The sequence below is a fragment of the Carcharhinus amblyrhynchos genome, chromosome 7, assembly GCF_965287045.1.
Source record: "Carcharhinus amblyrhynchos chromosome 7, sCarAmb.v2.hapA, whole genome shotgun sequence".
Classification (NCBI taxonomy): Eukaryota; Metazoa; Chordata; class Chondrichthyes; order Carcharhiniformes; family Carcharhinidae; genus Carcharhinus; species Carcharhinus amblyrhynchos.
The window spans coordinates 69,285,274-69,298,779 of NC_137330.1; the positions used below are offsets into that span (position 1 = coordinate 69,285,274).

The 13,506-nt window shown below is 40.7% G+C and overlaps 2 protein-coding genes across 3 annotated transcripts in view; one reads left to right on the forward strand and one right to left on the reverse strand.

The window, feature by feature from the left end:
• LOC145345031 (G-protein coupled receptor family C group 6 member A-like) overlaps window positions 1-13,506 on the reverse strand; it is a 178,147-nt gene that overhangs the window by 71,116 nt on the left and 93,525 nt on the right. The gene's annotated exons all lie outside the window — the stretch shown is intronic.
• The window catches only part of mcm9 (minichromosome maintenance 9 homologous recombination repair factor), a 41,137-nt gene that overhangs the window by 12,545 nt on the left and 15,086 nt on the right, over window positions 1-13,506 (forward strand). For both annotated transcript variants that reach the window (XM_080192552.1, XM_080192553.1), the window contains 3 exons: window positions 1,375-1,575; window positions 7,733-7,858; window positions 11,985-12,104. In XM_080192552.1, coding sequence (XP_080048678.1) covers window positions 1,375-1,575; window positions 7,733-7,858; window positions 11,985-12,104 — 447 coding nt within the window. The remainder of the gene's footprint in view (window positions 1-1,374; window positions 1,576-7,732; window positions 7,859-11,984; window positions 12,105-13,506) is intronic.

Here is a 13,506-nt window from a genome sequence, read left to right on the forward strand (position 1 = left end):
AATGCACCCGAGGCAGATATTTTCTGACTGTTCCAAAGGGAATGTGGTGCGTACGTTTCCCCACTGTATTCCCCAGCTTGATTATACTCTAAGGAAAATTGACAGAGGCAAAGCAGTTCTTCATAGAAAGTGATTACAAAATGAAGGTTGAATCACGCTGAGCCATACTTGTGTGGCTTCAGCAGATCAAAAACAGAAAAGGAGAAAGCATCATAATTGCAAGTGGAATTTCTTGAGAAGACAATCTGTAAATATGTGGAATTGATTGACCTTAGAAGGCTCAATTTTATGTTTAGCTCTTTCAATGTTCTATTTTTATTCAAAATGGAACATAGCATAAGAAATGGAACTTGGATTAGACTGGTTAACAGGACTAGAGAGATGATGTGCAACTTATTACAATAATATCAATAATTTAAACAAGTAGAGACCATAAGGAATAAACAACCTACATTGTAGAAGCAGTTTGAATTCTTCAAAAGTTATGTAATTGATAATGACATCTTTGAAATCATTTAAAGTTTATTTATTAGTCTCACAAGTAGACTTACATTAACATTGCAAAGAAGTTACCGTGAAAATCCCTTAGTCGCCACACACTGACATTTGTTCCCGTACACTGAGGGAGAAGAATTTCAGAAGAATGAGTGTGAGACTTATCCGATGATTATGTCTTTTGACATTAATGACACGTTGACAAGCTGTATTAAACAGCGAGCGGAAAATGAAAGGCGGCACTTATGAAAAGGTCTGTCAGAGAAGGATAGTAACTTTTGAACTCTGCATGATTCTGTTATGTCTCTTCTGTTCAGTCTGTTCATGAATAATATAGCAGAAACATCTTTCTAATGTATGATCTGCGTGTGATGCCAAACTAGATGGCTAATTTACAAGCAAAACACATTGAAAGCATTCATAGTGATTTGAGTCAATTGAAAAGATGAGTTATGCAGTGGAAGATTTACTTTGATGTGAACAGATGTAAGACAGTGAATGCTGGAACAAAATTCATGAAATATGCACATAGTGAATAAGTATGCTAATATTTTTGCTGAATTTTATGTCAATATACCTACAAAAATCTTGCTGGTATATAAGCTCCTATACGGGACAGACAAATAGCTCCACTTATTTGTCCATTGTAAATTTTAAAATGTGTATTTACTATACATTGCCATGGTGTGAGAATGATTTAATGGGATTAGTTTTGGATTGTCCAAGGCAAAATGCTATGTGATGGGCCAAATGGCCTTCTTCCACTTCAAGGACTATTACTACAGATTTTTTAAAAAATAGTTTGTTTATTTCACTGGGCCATAAAATAATCAGCAGTCAAATGCTTACATCTCAGTGGTGGATTTGTTTTTAACCTAGGTGACGATATTACTGTTTATGGTGTGGTTATGCAAAGGTGGAAACCTCTCCATCAGGACTCCCGTTGTGACCTAGAACTTGTCCTGAAAGCCAATAACCTTGAAGTGAACAATGAACAGCCGACTGGAGTTATTATTGATGAGGATGTCCGGAAAGAATTTGAAAACTTCTGGGAGAACTACAAAGATGACCCGCTAGCAGGTGCAGCTGAATGTCTTGCCTTTAGAATTGTATAAACTGAAGCACTGGTAAAGATCAACTACATGCACTGCAAAGCTGTGTAGTGGTTGACTTAGTTTTGTCAAAGAAAAATGTTGGCTATTAACATGGAAGAATGTCTATGAAAGGCAATAGAATGAAACATGTTAGGGTACTAGATCAGAAATGACAAGTTATGAAGTAGGATAAGACGCCAACAGTTTTCTACTTTGGCATTAGGAGGATAAGATAAGACGTGAGGATAAGATGCTTCAATCCAGGCATGATTCTTTTATCAAAATAAGCTTTATTTTAACACAATTTAATTGTAACATGAATTAGCTTAATCTTTAATGATCGAACAATACTTAAACATGACAAGATACAATTCTTAACTACTAATCTTTCCTGATGAGTTGCAATCAAGCAAAATCTCCCTTAAAGACTTAACCTCCTCTTTAGAATTAGTGACAGGTATACTTGCTTGCCATAGGTTAACAATTCTGGAGCTTTCAGAATCCTGGATAGAGAAAGAGAGACAGAGAAATACTTGTTTCTTCTGGCAATGCAGGCAGCAACTGCTCGTATTTTAAAATGAAACTGAAATGTTTTTTCTTTCAAGCTTAGCTTTTCCCATTAAGCACATGACTCCGTCCCTATCATCAAATCTAATCAGAGCTCTACTCTGAAACCCAGGGGAAACCTAAGTAAACACAAAGTCCATTAACTCTAGAAAGTAACACATTCCTTTGCTAAAATCAGTCATTAGCCTGCATTCTTAGAATCTGCTGCACATTTACAAGACCCTTGTAACAAAACATTTTCTCTCAAAGCAACCCCACCTTAAACATAATGTAGCAAAATAGCAGAGTATCGTCATAAACAGCCAATGCAGTTGATCTTCAGAAAAAATGAATTTTTGCCAGACATCTTTAAGAAAAGTCACTGATTTATTGAGGCAATTTAATTCATTGTTGTGCTGGACTGGCTGAAGTATTTAAGCCAATGGCACTCATGTATAATGGCTATTGGAACTGATGCAGACATGTCAATAATTGTACCTAGAGTCAGCTGTTCAAATGTTATATCTGGTAAATGAACCCATTTGCAAAAATTCCACTAAAAAGTGCTAAAAGGTAAGATGTAAATTTTTCACAATGAAAGGACTTTCCTTTCTTGATTTGAGGCCAAAGCTTCCGAAGACAACAATTGGGAATGAAAGAGTTTAAGATTCCAGGAGAATGGTGGATCCGTGTGCATTTGGGGTTGAGTCTCCAGAGTAGAAGTATGCTGGGACATTTCCCTCATTCAGATAGGCTGATTGTGATATGAAAAATTGTCGAATTGCATACAAAGATACCATAATTTAGAAGTGTTAGAAGGCAGGTCATCCACCTTCCTTTCATAGAACAAACTCCATCATTCTACTGGAATTGGAAAATTGCTAATATGCTTGAAGAACCGAGGAAGGCAGAAAGCTGGAAACAGTGGGCCAAATTCTCCCATTTTGAGCCTAAGTGCGGTAGCGGCTGGCTCCAGTGATACCTATCCTGCTGACCAGAATGTGGCATCTTGCGCCAGATTCATCGCTCAGAGCCTCATTAATTAAGCACTGTCAAGTTTCTCTCTGATTCTCCTAACAAACCAGCAGCCTCAAGAAGAAGGCAGCATCGACTTTCAGCACCAGGGTCTTCGAAGCCTTATTTGGGCCCACCTGCATTTCCTGCTTGCATTTTGGAAGGCCTAATAAAGATAGGAAATATACAGTAAATGGTAGAACCCTTAAGAGTATTGATAGGCAGAGGGATCTGGGTGTACAGGTACACAGGTCACTGAAAATGGCAGTGCAGGTGGAGAAGGTAGTCAAGAAGACATATGGCGTGCTTGCCTTCATCGGCTGAGGCATTGAGTTTATAAATTGGCAAGTCATGTTGCAGCTTTATAGAACCTTAGTTAGGCCGCACTTGGAATATAGTGTTCAATTCTGGTCGCCACACTACCAGAAGACTGTGGAGGCTTTGGAGTAGGTATAGAAAAGATTTACCAGGATGTTGCCTGGTATGGAGGGCATTAGCTATGAGGAGAGGTTGGAGAAACTTGGTTTGTTCTCACTTGAACAACAGAGATTGAGAGGCGACCTGATAGAAGTCTACAAGATTATGAGGGGCATGGCCAGAGTAGATAGTCAGAAGCTTTTTCCCAGGTGGAAGAGTCAAGTACTAGGGAGCATAAGTTTAAGGTGCTAAGGACAAGGTTTAAAGGAGATGTCCGAGATAAGTTTTTTTATATACAGAGGGTGGTTGATGCCTGGAACTCAATGCAGGAGGAGGTAGTGGAAGCAGATACGATAATGACTTTAAAAGGATGCCTGGACAAATACATGAAGTGAGATATGATCCCTGGAAGGTAGGGGTTTTAGTTTAGTCGGGCAGCATGGTCAATGCAGGCTTGGGGGGCCGAAGGGCCTATTCCTGTGCTGTAATTTTCTTTTGTTCTTTGTTCTACCTTAGGGATACCTCAAAGAAGCTCTGCAATCTCACCCCTCTAGTCTGGGAGGCCACTGCCCAGGAGATCAGCATGGCTGTCACCCTCCCACAAAGTGCCATCCATTGCAGCAAGAGAATGAATAGATGATCCCATTCACTCCGCCACACTAACTCCTCTTCGGCTCTCTCTTATCAAACTCTCCTCATGGCATCATGTACTCACATAGTTACTTTCATTACAGATCTCATACATCCATTAGCGGGGGACACAGATCAACACTCACTCACTCTCACAGCAAGACTTGCACAATACCACCATCCCATCTGTCTTGTTGCTCACATTCCAATCTCTCCCCCTTCTGGGAAGGGCACAGTACACACAGGGGACCCTGCATTTCACCCAATCTCTGTTCCATCCCCTCTGCTCACACACAGGCCAAACTTGTGCACAGAAAGTGAGGGTAAGCCCAGTCTGAGGGAGGGATAGCAGAAATGTATCCCTTACCATCCCCTTTGTCTGCCTGCACCTCCTCATCTTTATCTTCTGTGGAGAGCTCCTCCTCCTTCTCCAGGTCTACCAGCACCTCACCTCTCTGCTTAGCCAGATTGTGAAGGGCACAGCAAGCTGCAAACCTTCCTTGGTCTGTATTGCAGAGAGTCAGCTGAGTGTCAAGGCATCGAATTGCATCTTCAGCAATCCTATGGTCTGCTGTATGAGGGAACATGTGGTGGCATGAGTAGCGTTGAACCTTTTCTCGGCTGGAGTCCAAGGGCGACACACAGGAGTCCTTTGCCACTGTTTAAATGGGTGGTCCCTACCCCCAGCAACTGTCCCTACAAACCTTCTGGCCCTTCGAAGATCCCAGGTACTCTGGGAGCGACTGTGGATTTAGGAGTCACGACAACTCCCAGGGAACCATGCACAAAAGTACAAGATGTGCTTTTGATGGTCACGCACCAACATCATGCTGTGAGAGTGAGTCTTGCTGTGAGAGTGAGTGAGTGTTGATCTGTGTCCCCCGCTAATGGATGTATGAGATCCGTAATGAAAGTAACTATCTGAGTACATGATGCCATGAGGAGAGTTTGATAAGAGAGAGCTGAAGAGGAGTTAGTGTGGCGGAGTGAATGGGATCATTTATTCATTCTCTTGCTGCAATGGATGGCACTTTGTGGGAGGGTGACAGCCATGCTGATCTCCTGGGCAGTGGCCTCCCAGACTAGAGGGGTGAGATTGCAGAGCTTCTTTGAGGTATCCTTAAGGTAGAACAAAGAACAAAAGAAAATTACAGCACAGGAATAGGCCCTTCAGCCCCCCAAGCCTGCACTGACCATGCTGCCCGACTAAACTAAAACCTCTACCCCTCCAGGGATCATATCTCTCTTCCTGTATTTGTCCAGACACTCGTTTAAAGTCGCTATCATATCTGCTTCCACTACCTCCCCCTGCAGTGAGTTCCAGGCACTCACCACCCTCTGTACAAAAAACTTATCTCAGACATCTCCTTTAAACCTTGTCCTTCGCACCTTAAACTTATGCTCCCTAGTAATTGACTCTTCCACCCGGGAAAAAGCTTCTGACTATCTACTCTGGCCATGCCCCTCATAATCCTGTAGACTTCTATCAGGTCGTCCCTCAATCTGTGTCATTCAAGTGAGAACAAACCAAGTTTCTCCAACTTCTCCTCAATAGCTAATGCCCTCCACATCAGGCAACATTCTGGTAAATCTTTTCTGTATCTACTCCAAAGCCTCCACATCCTTCTGGTAGTGTGGCGACCAGGATTGAACACTATATTCCAAGTGCAGCCTCACTAAGGTTCTATAAAGCTGCAGCATGACTTCTCATACTTGTGGTTGATGAAACTTGAGGATTGCTACCAGGGAGTCTGTGTAACCATGTTGCTGCAGTTGATTGCTCCCTACACCTGAGGGGACCCAGAGATTGCTTCGAAACCCATGAATCTCTAAAGGGCGTTGGTCACCTCCAGAATGCACCAATTTGTTGTTGACTGAGAAATGCTGCACAAGTCCCCAGTTGCTCCCTGGAAAGATGCAGCGGCAAATAAGTTAATTGCTGTCCCTCACCTTGAGGGCCACTGGCAGGGGGAAGTCTCCAAACCCATGTGATGTCAACTCTTCTCAGGGAATATGGCATGTGACAGACCAGCTTTCTGGATAGTTGTAGCCTTGCTCAGTACTGCCTCTCAATAACTTGTAGAAATGAGACCCTTGGTGTTGCCAGTCCCCTCCGCTGTTTGGGTCTGTGCTCCTCCTGCTGATGTTTGTGAATTACCTCATTGAACCATTGTGGCTCTGAATTCCAGTTGTTGAGTATGGATGACTGTGAGTATTCATTTGCACATGGTGAATGAATGGAATCTGCTTGGATCTACCTGGCCACTGATGAATGGCGTTAATTGTTTTGCGGTCCTCCCACATTTCATCATACCCCTCCCAGACAGAACCAATCTTACTTTTGATTTTTAGAAAACTTCGTTTTACCTGAGAGGTGAGATGGTGGTGCTCACTTGTATTACGGGACGGAGTACTATCCCCTCTGTCTCTCTCTCTCTCTCTCTCTCTCTCTCTTCCCCCCCCCCCCCCCCCCCCCACACACACACACACACACACACACACACACACACACACACCCTCCCTTCACTATCCACATGGGTGTAATTTACCTAGAGCCTCATGACATGCAGGTAGAGATGCCACCTGTTATTCTCCAGCTTTCCCCGCTAATCCTGCATCCAGTTGTTGTGTTGGTGAACATTGCCAAACTCCATGCTCCATCGCCTCCCTCCCTTCCTCCTTTGTCTGCTGTGTAGATGAGAAAACATTATTTGAGTGAGGTCAAAGGGCTATGGCAGTCTTTACTGCCATAACCTCAAGAGTTATACCTGCAGGAGATATCTGGGGAAGCTGAAGGAAAAACGTGTTCAAACTTGGTTAATTTTGATGAGAAAATATTTTTCAATAGAATAAGCTGATTACGCCTAGCTATATGTCTGAATTCTTTATGCTTCTGTGTTCAAAGGATCATTGTCTGTAACGCCATGTGAACTCCACATCTTGCAGAATATCCATATTTCCTCTTTTACTCATTTCTGTCATTGAACACAGGGTTAGCTTGGGTTTCTTTGTGTACTACCAGTAGAGGCTCAGTCAAATATGTGAATCAAATGCAGTGTACTTTTATGAGATGGAATCTAGTGTCTTTAAGCTTGAACCAAGTATATTGAGATTTCATCCACTGCCACAAACTCAGCACTTTTAACAAGTAGCATTCACATTTAATCTAAATTTTAAAATGAAAATATCATAAATGCATATATATATTTACGGTACTGTTGGACTTTATTGGTTGTATTACTGAACTTCTTGATAACTGTGCCACAATTCCTAAAAGACTTAAGTCGTACATGTACGGCAGGATTCCAATAATAGCTGGACTAGTTCAAAGTAAAAAAAAAAGATGGCCCAAGTGGGAATGAACAAAACAATTGTTTAAAACCACGGTCCAATCTTTATGTAAAAAAAAAAGTAGCTAGTGGTATATGATGGTGGCACTGATTCTGTGTATGTATAAACATGTTTATGTTTTATTTGGTGCTAAATAATTATTGTGCTGCTTTCTTTCATCACAAGCTGCTCTTTTTATTTTCAAGGGAGAAATGAAATTCTGGCCAGCCTTTGTCCACAGGTATTTGGCATGTATGTGGTTAAACTAGCTGTTGCCATGGTATTGGCAGGTGGAGTTCAGAGAATTGATGAAGCAGGCACAAAGGTTAGAGGTTAGTACTACATCAATAGGTATGAAATCTTAATGAATCAAAGTTATTTTGCAGTACTCATTGATCCATGGTAATATAAAAGCAAATTACTATGGATGCTGGAATCTGAAATAAATACAGAAAATGCTGGGAAATCTCAGCAGGTCTGACAGCATCTGTGGAGAGAGAATAGAGCCAACGTTTCAAGTCTGAATGATTCTTCTTTGCTTCAGTCATTTTTGCACAGCACAATGTAAATCTATGTGGGGATTTTTGATGATGTTTGTGCACAGTGCAAGATTTAAATTTTGGCCCAGAGGGAAAGGAGATGCGAGGCATTCAGGTGATGAGGAGATCAAAACTGCTGAGAAAAGGAACATAAAGCGATTGCATATCAATTCAGCATGGACACCCATGAAACAGTCTAAAAGCAAAATGGCCTGAAAAAGAAAATGATGGACAAAGTGCTGATGATAAGGAAACATCAGTTGTCACCATCAAAATTTAGCAACATGATTCAAAGATATGAAGGTTTAGCTGCAACTCGGTCTGATTTTATTTCAATTTTTGAAGAGTGGGTCGAATGTTTACACATCTACTGCACTCAGTTTTGCTGTCTGGGTGTAGAAGATGACCAATTTTCAAAGCTTAATTTTATAGAACACGGAAAGCATCAGTTTCCAACAGGAGAATGCAAAACATGTTAGCTGAGCGACACAATTTTGGAAATCTCCATCTCCTGCCACACTTCGAGGATCACCACCTCGTCTTCTGAGAACTTGAGGCTTTGATGTTTAAACATAAATGCCTTTAACTACAGTTTATTTATTAATGTCACAAGTAGGCTTACATTAACAATGCAATGAAGTTACTGTGAAAATCAGCTGCCACACTCAGGCGCCTGTTCAGGTACACTGAGAGAGAATTTAGCACAGCCAATGCACCTAACCAGCACATCTTTGGATTGTAGGAGGAAACCAGAGGCATCAGAGGAAATCCATGCAGACATGGGGACAACGTGCAGACTCCGCACAGACAATGACCCAAGCCAGGAATTGAACCTGGGTCCCAAGCGCTGTGAGGCAGCAGTGCTAACCATTGTGCTAATGCGCTGCTTTGAGTTTTTGCATGGTGTTGCTGCAAGCTTGCAGCTTCCAGAGTATTGCTTCTAGATTGCTCTCTGACCATGTGAGTACATGAATCACACTCTGGGCAGTGCCATTCTGCAGAGCCACATTAACTCTTGCTCTGTCAAGTACCTTTACATTATAATGCATGTCGGCACACATCACAACAATCTGGGTTTTCAAACGATAGTGCAGGGCTAGGAGAGGGAAGCGGCAAGGGAACGATTCTTGGGAAGTTTGACAGAGGGTGGGTTGGGGAGGGGAAAAGACCACAACCCCATGCTTGGGGACCAGGGTTGCCAACACTTGGAGCACTGGGAGGAGGAGGGTCAGGGAGCGGGAGTTTTGGAAGCAGGACTTGCAGCCAACAGGAGATATTATAAACATAAAGATGCATTTTCCTTTTATATTTTCAAACTTATTTTGGAAGTTATTTCATTTACCAATATAGAAATTTAGCAATGTTAAGTATTTTAACTTAGGGGATATAATGTGGTTTTCATATAATTTGTTTTTTCTGATAAGGAAGGTGCTTCAAATCCTAACTAGAGTTTTAGTAATGATCCCAATGAGAACCAATGTTTCACTTAAAGACGTGATTTTCAAGAGCATGACTGCAACTATACGTGGGGAATTACTGTATGTTGTTCATTAAATTCACATGTAAATTAATCATTATCAATGAGACAGAAAAATTACGTCATCACAAAATGCTGACTGATTAAGTATGTGTTTAAAACTATTTGTTCATTTAACACAATCAATGAATCAATAAACCCACAAAATTCCATATAAATTGAATGAATGTGCTTTGAAATTTCCAATGATGGCCCTTTCCATGAAATAATTGCACCATCTATTCTAGTCTCGTCACCAAAATCCATGAAGAATGTCACTGCCAAGAGAAACAATATATTCCATAGAACTGGCTGCCATCAGAGAAAAAGAGTGCTGTGGGGAGGGGGAAGGGACTAGAAGCTGACATGTTCCTAATAGTACAGCTGCATACGACCTCACATAATCCATGGGCTAGATTTTAACAATGACAGAGAACCTCTCTGCCATTGCGAAAATGTTGGATAAACTTGAAAATCGGAATTCCCAACATGGCACCTATTATTTTTGCAGGGGCAAGAATGAAGTTAGGTTGTGATTTGCATATGCACATGTCATGGAAGCAGAGCCAATAGAAATGGGCAAGCGCCTCCACTCATATGATTTTGATGTGACAGGTGTCTGAAACCTAATTTGCACAGATTCAACCTGTTAAGAGCTGGTTTGAACTTTGTAGATTAATTTGTGTATCCACTGTACCTTTTTAGAAAGGTAAGGTGCTATTTGGGAGAGAGATGGTACAATTTGGGAATTCTAAAGGTAGGCATAGATGTGCATAACAAGTCCTTGGAACGGTCAAAAAAATTGTCAAAGGGAGCTACCAAGGCAGTTAAAACTCCTGCCCTTTACTCTTTGAAAACCACTAGTGTTAAGAAATGATTGTTTGCTATTTGTTTTTGCCTGTAGGTGTAGGCCTTCCTGCTGCATGACTGATTTTACAACATCCATTATCAAAATAGGGTGTCAGCTGTTCCATAGTTTGATTCACACAAGTGGTTGTGGACTGTTTGGAGTGGGACTATAAATTCCAATGCTTGTGTTTATGAGGGAGTATGCAATTTAATACATTTTTTTGTTAGAAGGGACAATGTAGTTGAAATGAATGTAAATAGAATAAATGGGTGTTCATGAAAGAATGATTTTTTTTCAATGAAGTCTACAACAGACATTTGGAACTTTATTTAACTTCAGCATGAACCCTGAGGTCCGACCATGGTGGATACTAGGTGAATGACATGGTGAGTGTAAAGCAAAAGGTGATAAGTGAGAGGAGGCATGAATTGGCATATGTTTACACAAAGTTGGCATAGGGGCTATAAAGGGCCATGGGGGGATGGTGGCTTGTTTGGCATGGAGTACTAAGACACTTCTGTGAGAGAATCTAGAACCAGGGTTAAGACAAAGATGAAAAATATTTTCTCTGAAGATCATGAGTTTTTAGAACTCTCTTCCTCAAAATGTAGTGGAAGCAGAGACTTTGCATATTTTTAAGACGATAGATTCTTGAAAGGTAAAGGTGAAAGGGTATCGGAGATAGATAGTAATGTGGAGTTGAGGTTACAATCAGATTAACCATGATCTTATTGAATAAAAGGCCAATCTTCAGGGACTGAGTGATCTACTCCTGATCCTAATTTGTGTATTTGTATGGGGTTGACCTTCAATGCAGTGCAGGTGCACCAAGACATGCCATCAATACCACCCACCCTCCCAGCCTGCCTCACACCCGGCATTCTCTTCACTTGTTCTGAAGTGCGGGGGTCACCTGACTGACTGCTGAGGAAGTATGCCACCTTTGAATGAAATTCCATCTTTCCAGGCTACTTTCTCCCATGTTGGCTTTGTGAAGCCAGGCAATGTTCCGAATCTGCACTCTTGACTTGGTAGCAAAAATCCAGGCCCATGTTCCTGAACTATTTTTCCAAGTCAGTGTGAAGTGTAGACTGAGTCAATGGATGGGAGACTGGTTTATGTGATAGACTGGGCGACATTCACAACCCTTTGTAGTTTCTTGCAGTCTTGATCAGAGCAGGAGCCATACCAAGCTGCGATACAACCAGAAAGGATGCTTTCTATGGTACATTCGTAAAAATTTTAAAAAGATTAAATTTCAAGAGAAGTGGTGACACTACAATTTGGCAGTCACTGAAAGAAGTGATATTTGCACATTTTGCTTTTTTTTGGAAAAATCATCGGCAATCATTGATTTCCCAAGATACATTTCCCATGATTGTCGTTTCCTTCTGGGGATATTGACCACAGACCCATCACAGTGAATGTGTGCTCCACCTAACTGTTCACCTGTCAATGAATAATACATGCTCAATTTCCTGCTATTCTTTGATTGTGTCTAATTAATTAATTAAGGAATATGTGTACGTTAATATGCTTTCTTTATTATGAAGGGGAACCACATCTGTTACTGGTAGGGGACCCGGGGACTGGAAAATCTCAATTTCTTAAATATGCGGCAAAAATTGTGCCTCGGTCAGTACTGACAGCTGGAATTGGATCGACCAGTGCAGGCAAGTGAAATATTTAAATGTTGGATAATTATAAAAATCTTGTAACACTTGATGATTTTGCAATTTATGGAGATATCACTAAGAAATATATAAATGATGTATATAGTACATTCAACTTGCTCTTATCACTTTTATTGTATTTTGTTTGGATTTTTTGCTTGTATTTACTACTACTTGTATTTTGGCCTGACTAGTTTTGATTTAGCGTAGCATAAGGAAAATTAAGCTGTTAATAATAATAAAAGGGAAACTGGAATAGTGGAGTGATAATATACTGAGGATCTTAGCTCATTCATATCGAAAATTTGCCTCTACCTATTCCTTATAACTTTGTGACATCAAAGGTTATGTGATATTTTGGAAGGAACAAACCTAATTTGATTTTCTGAAGTTCCGTAATAACATATGTACAGCATTATGTCAGTATCTCATTTTCGTATCCAATATTTTGTCTTGGTGTGAATGGTGAACATATGGCTCCTTAAGAACATAAGAACTAGGAACAGGAGTAGGCCATTTGGCGCCTAGAGCCTGCTCTGCCATTCAATAAGATCATGGCTGATCTTTTTGTGGACTTAGCCGCACTTACCTGCCTGCTCACCATAACCTTTAATTCCTTTACTGTTCAAAAATCTATCTACCTCTGCCTTAAAAACATACAACAAGGTCACCTCAAATGCTTCACTGGGCAGGGAATTCCACAGATTCACAACCCTATGGGTGAAGAAATTTCTCCTCAACTCAGTCATAAATCTGCTTCCCCTCATTTTGAGGCTATGGCCTCTAGTTCTGGTTTATAATAATATAATTTGTGACAGGTTTTAGGAGAAAGAATCCTATTGCAGGAAGGCGGGACAGAAAATAATACCATCAACTATTAACTTAAAATCCCTAGAAAAGGCTTTAAAAAATTATTGTCAACCAAATCATAGGTTCTGCAGAAAAATAAAAAGCAAATTACCGCTGATGCTGGAATCTAAAATAAAAACAGAAAATGCTGGAAACTCTCAGCAGGTCTGACAGCATCTGTGGAGAGAGAATAGAGTCAACGTTTTGAATCTTTGATTTTGTTTTGATTTATTATTGTCACATGTATTAGTATACAGTGAAAAGTATTGTTTCTTGAGCACTGTACAGGCAAAGCATACCAATAATAGAGAAGGAGAGGAGAGAGTGCAGAATGTAGTATCATTAGGAGATTGAGTTAAAGCATTGTTAGAGAGTTTAAAAGAGTTAGAATGAAGTTTTAGAAGTATAGAGCAAAGGTAACTGATAGAGTTAGAAGGTACACTGGGCACAGCTTGCCTTGCTCCTGCACCATTTTGTGAAAAGAATGACACTTCATCAGGCCTTCACCGTAGATTCTGCAGATTTGATTTATCGTATCAGCAGAATTGGTTAT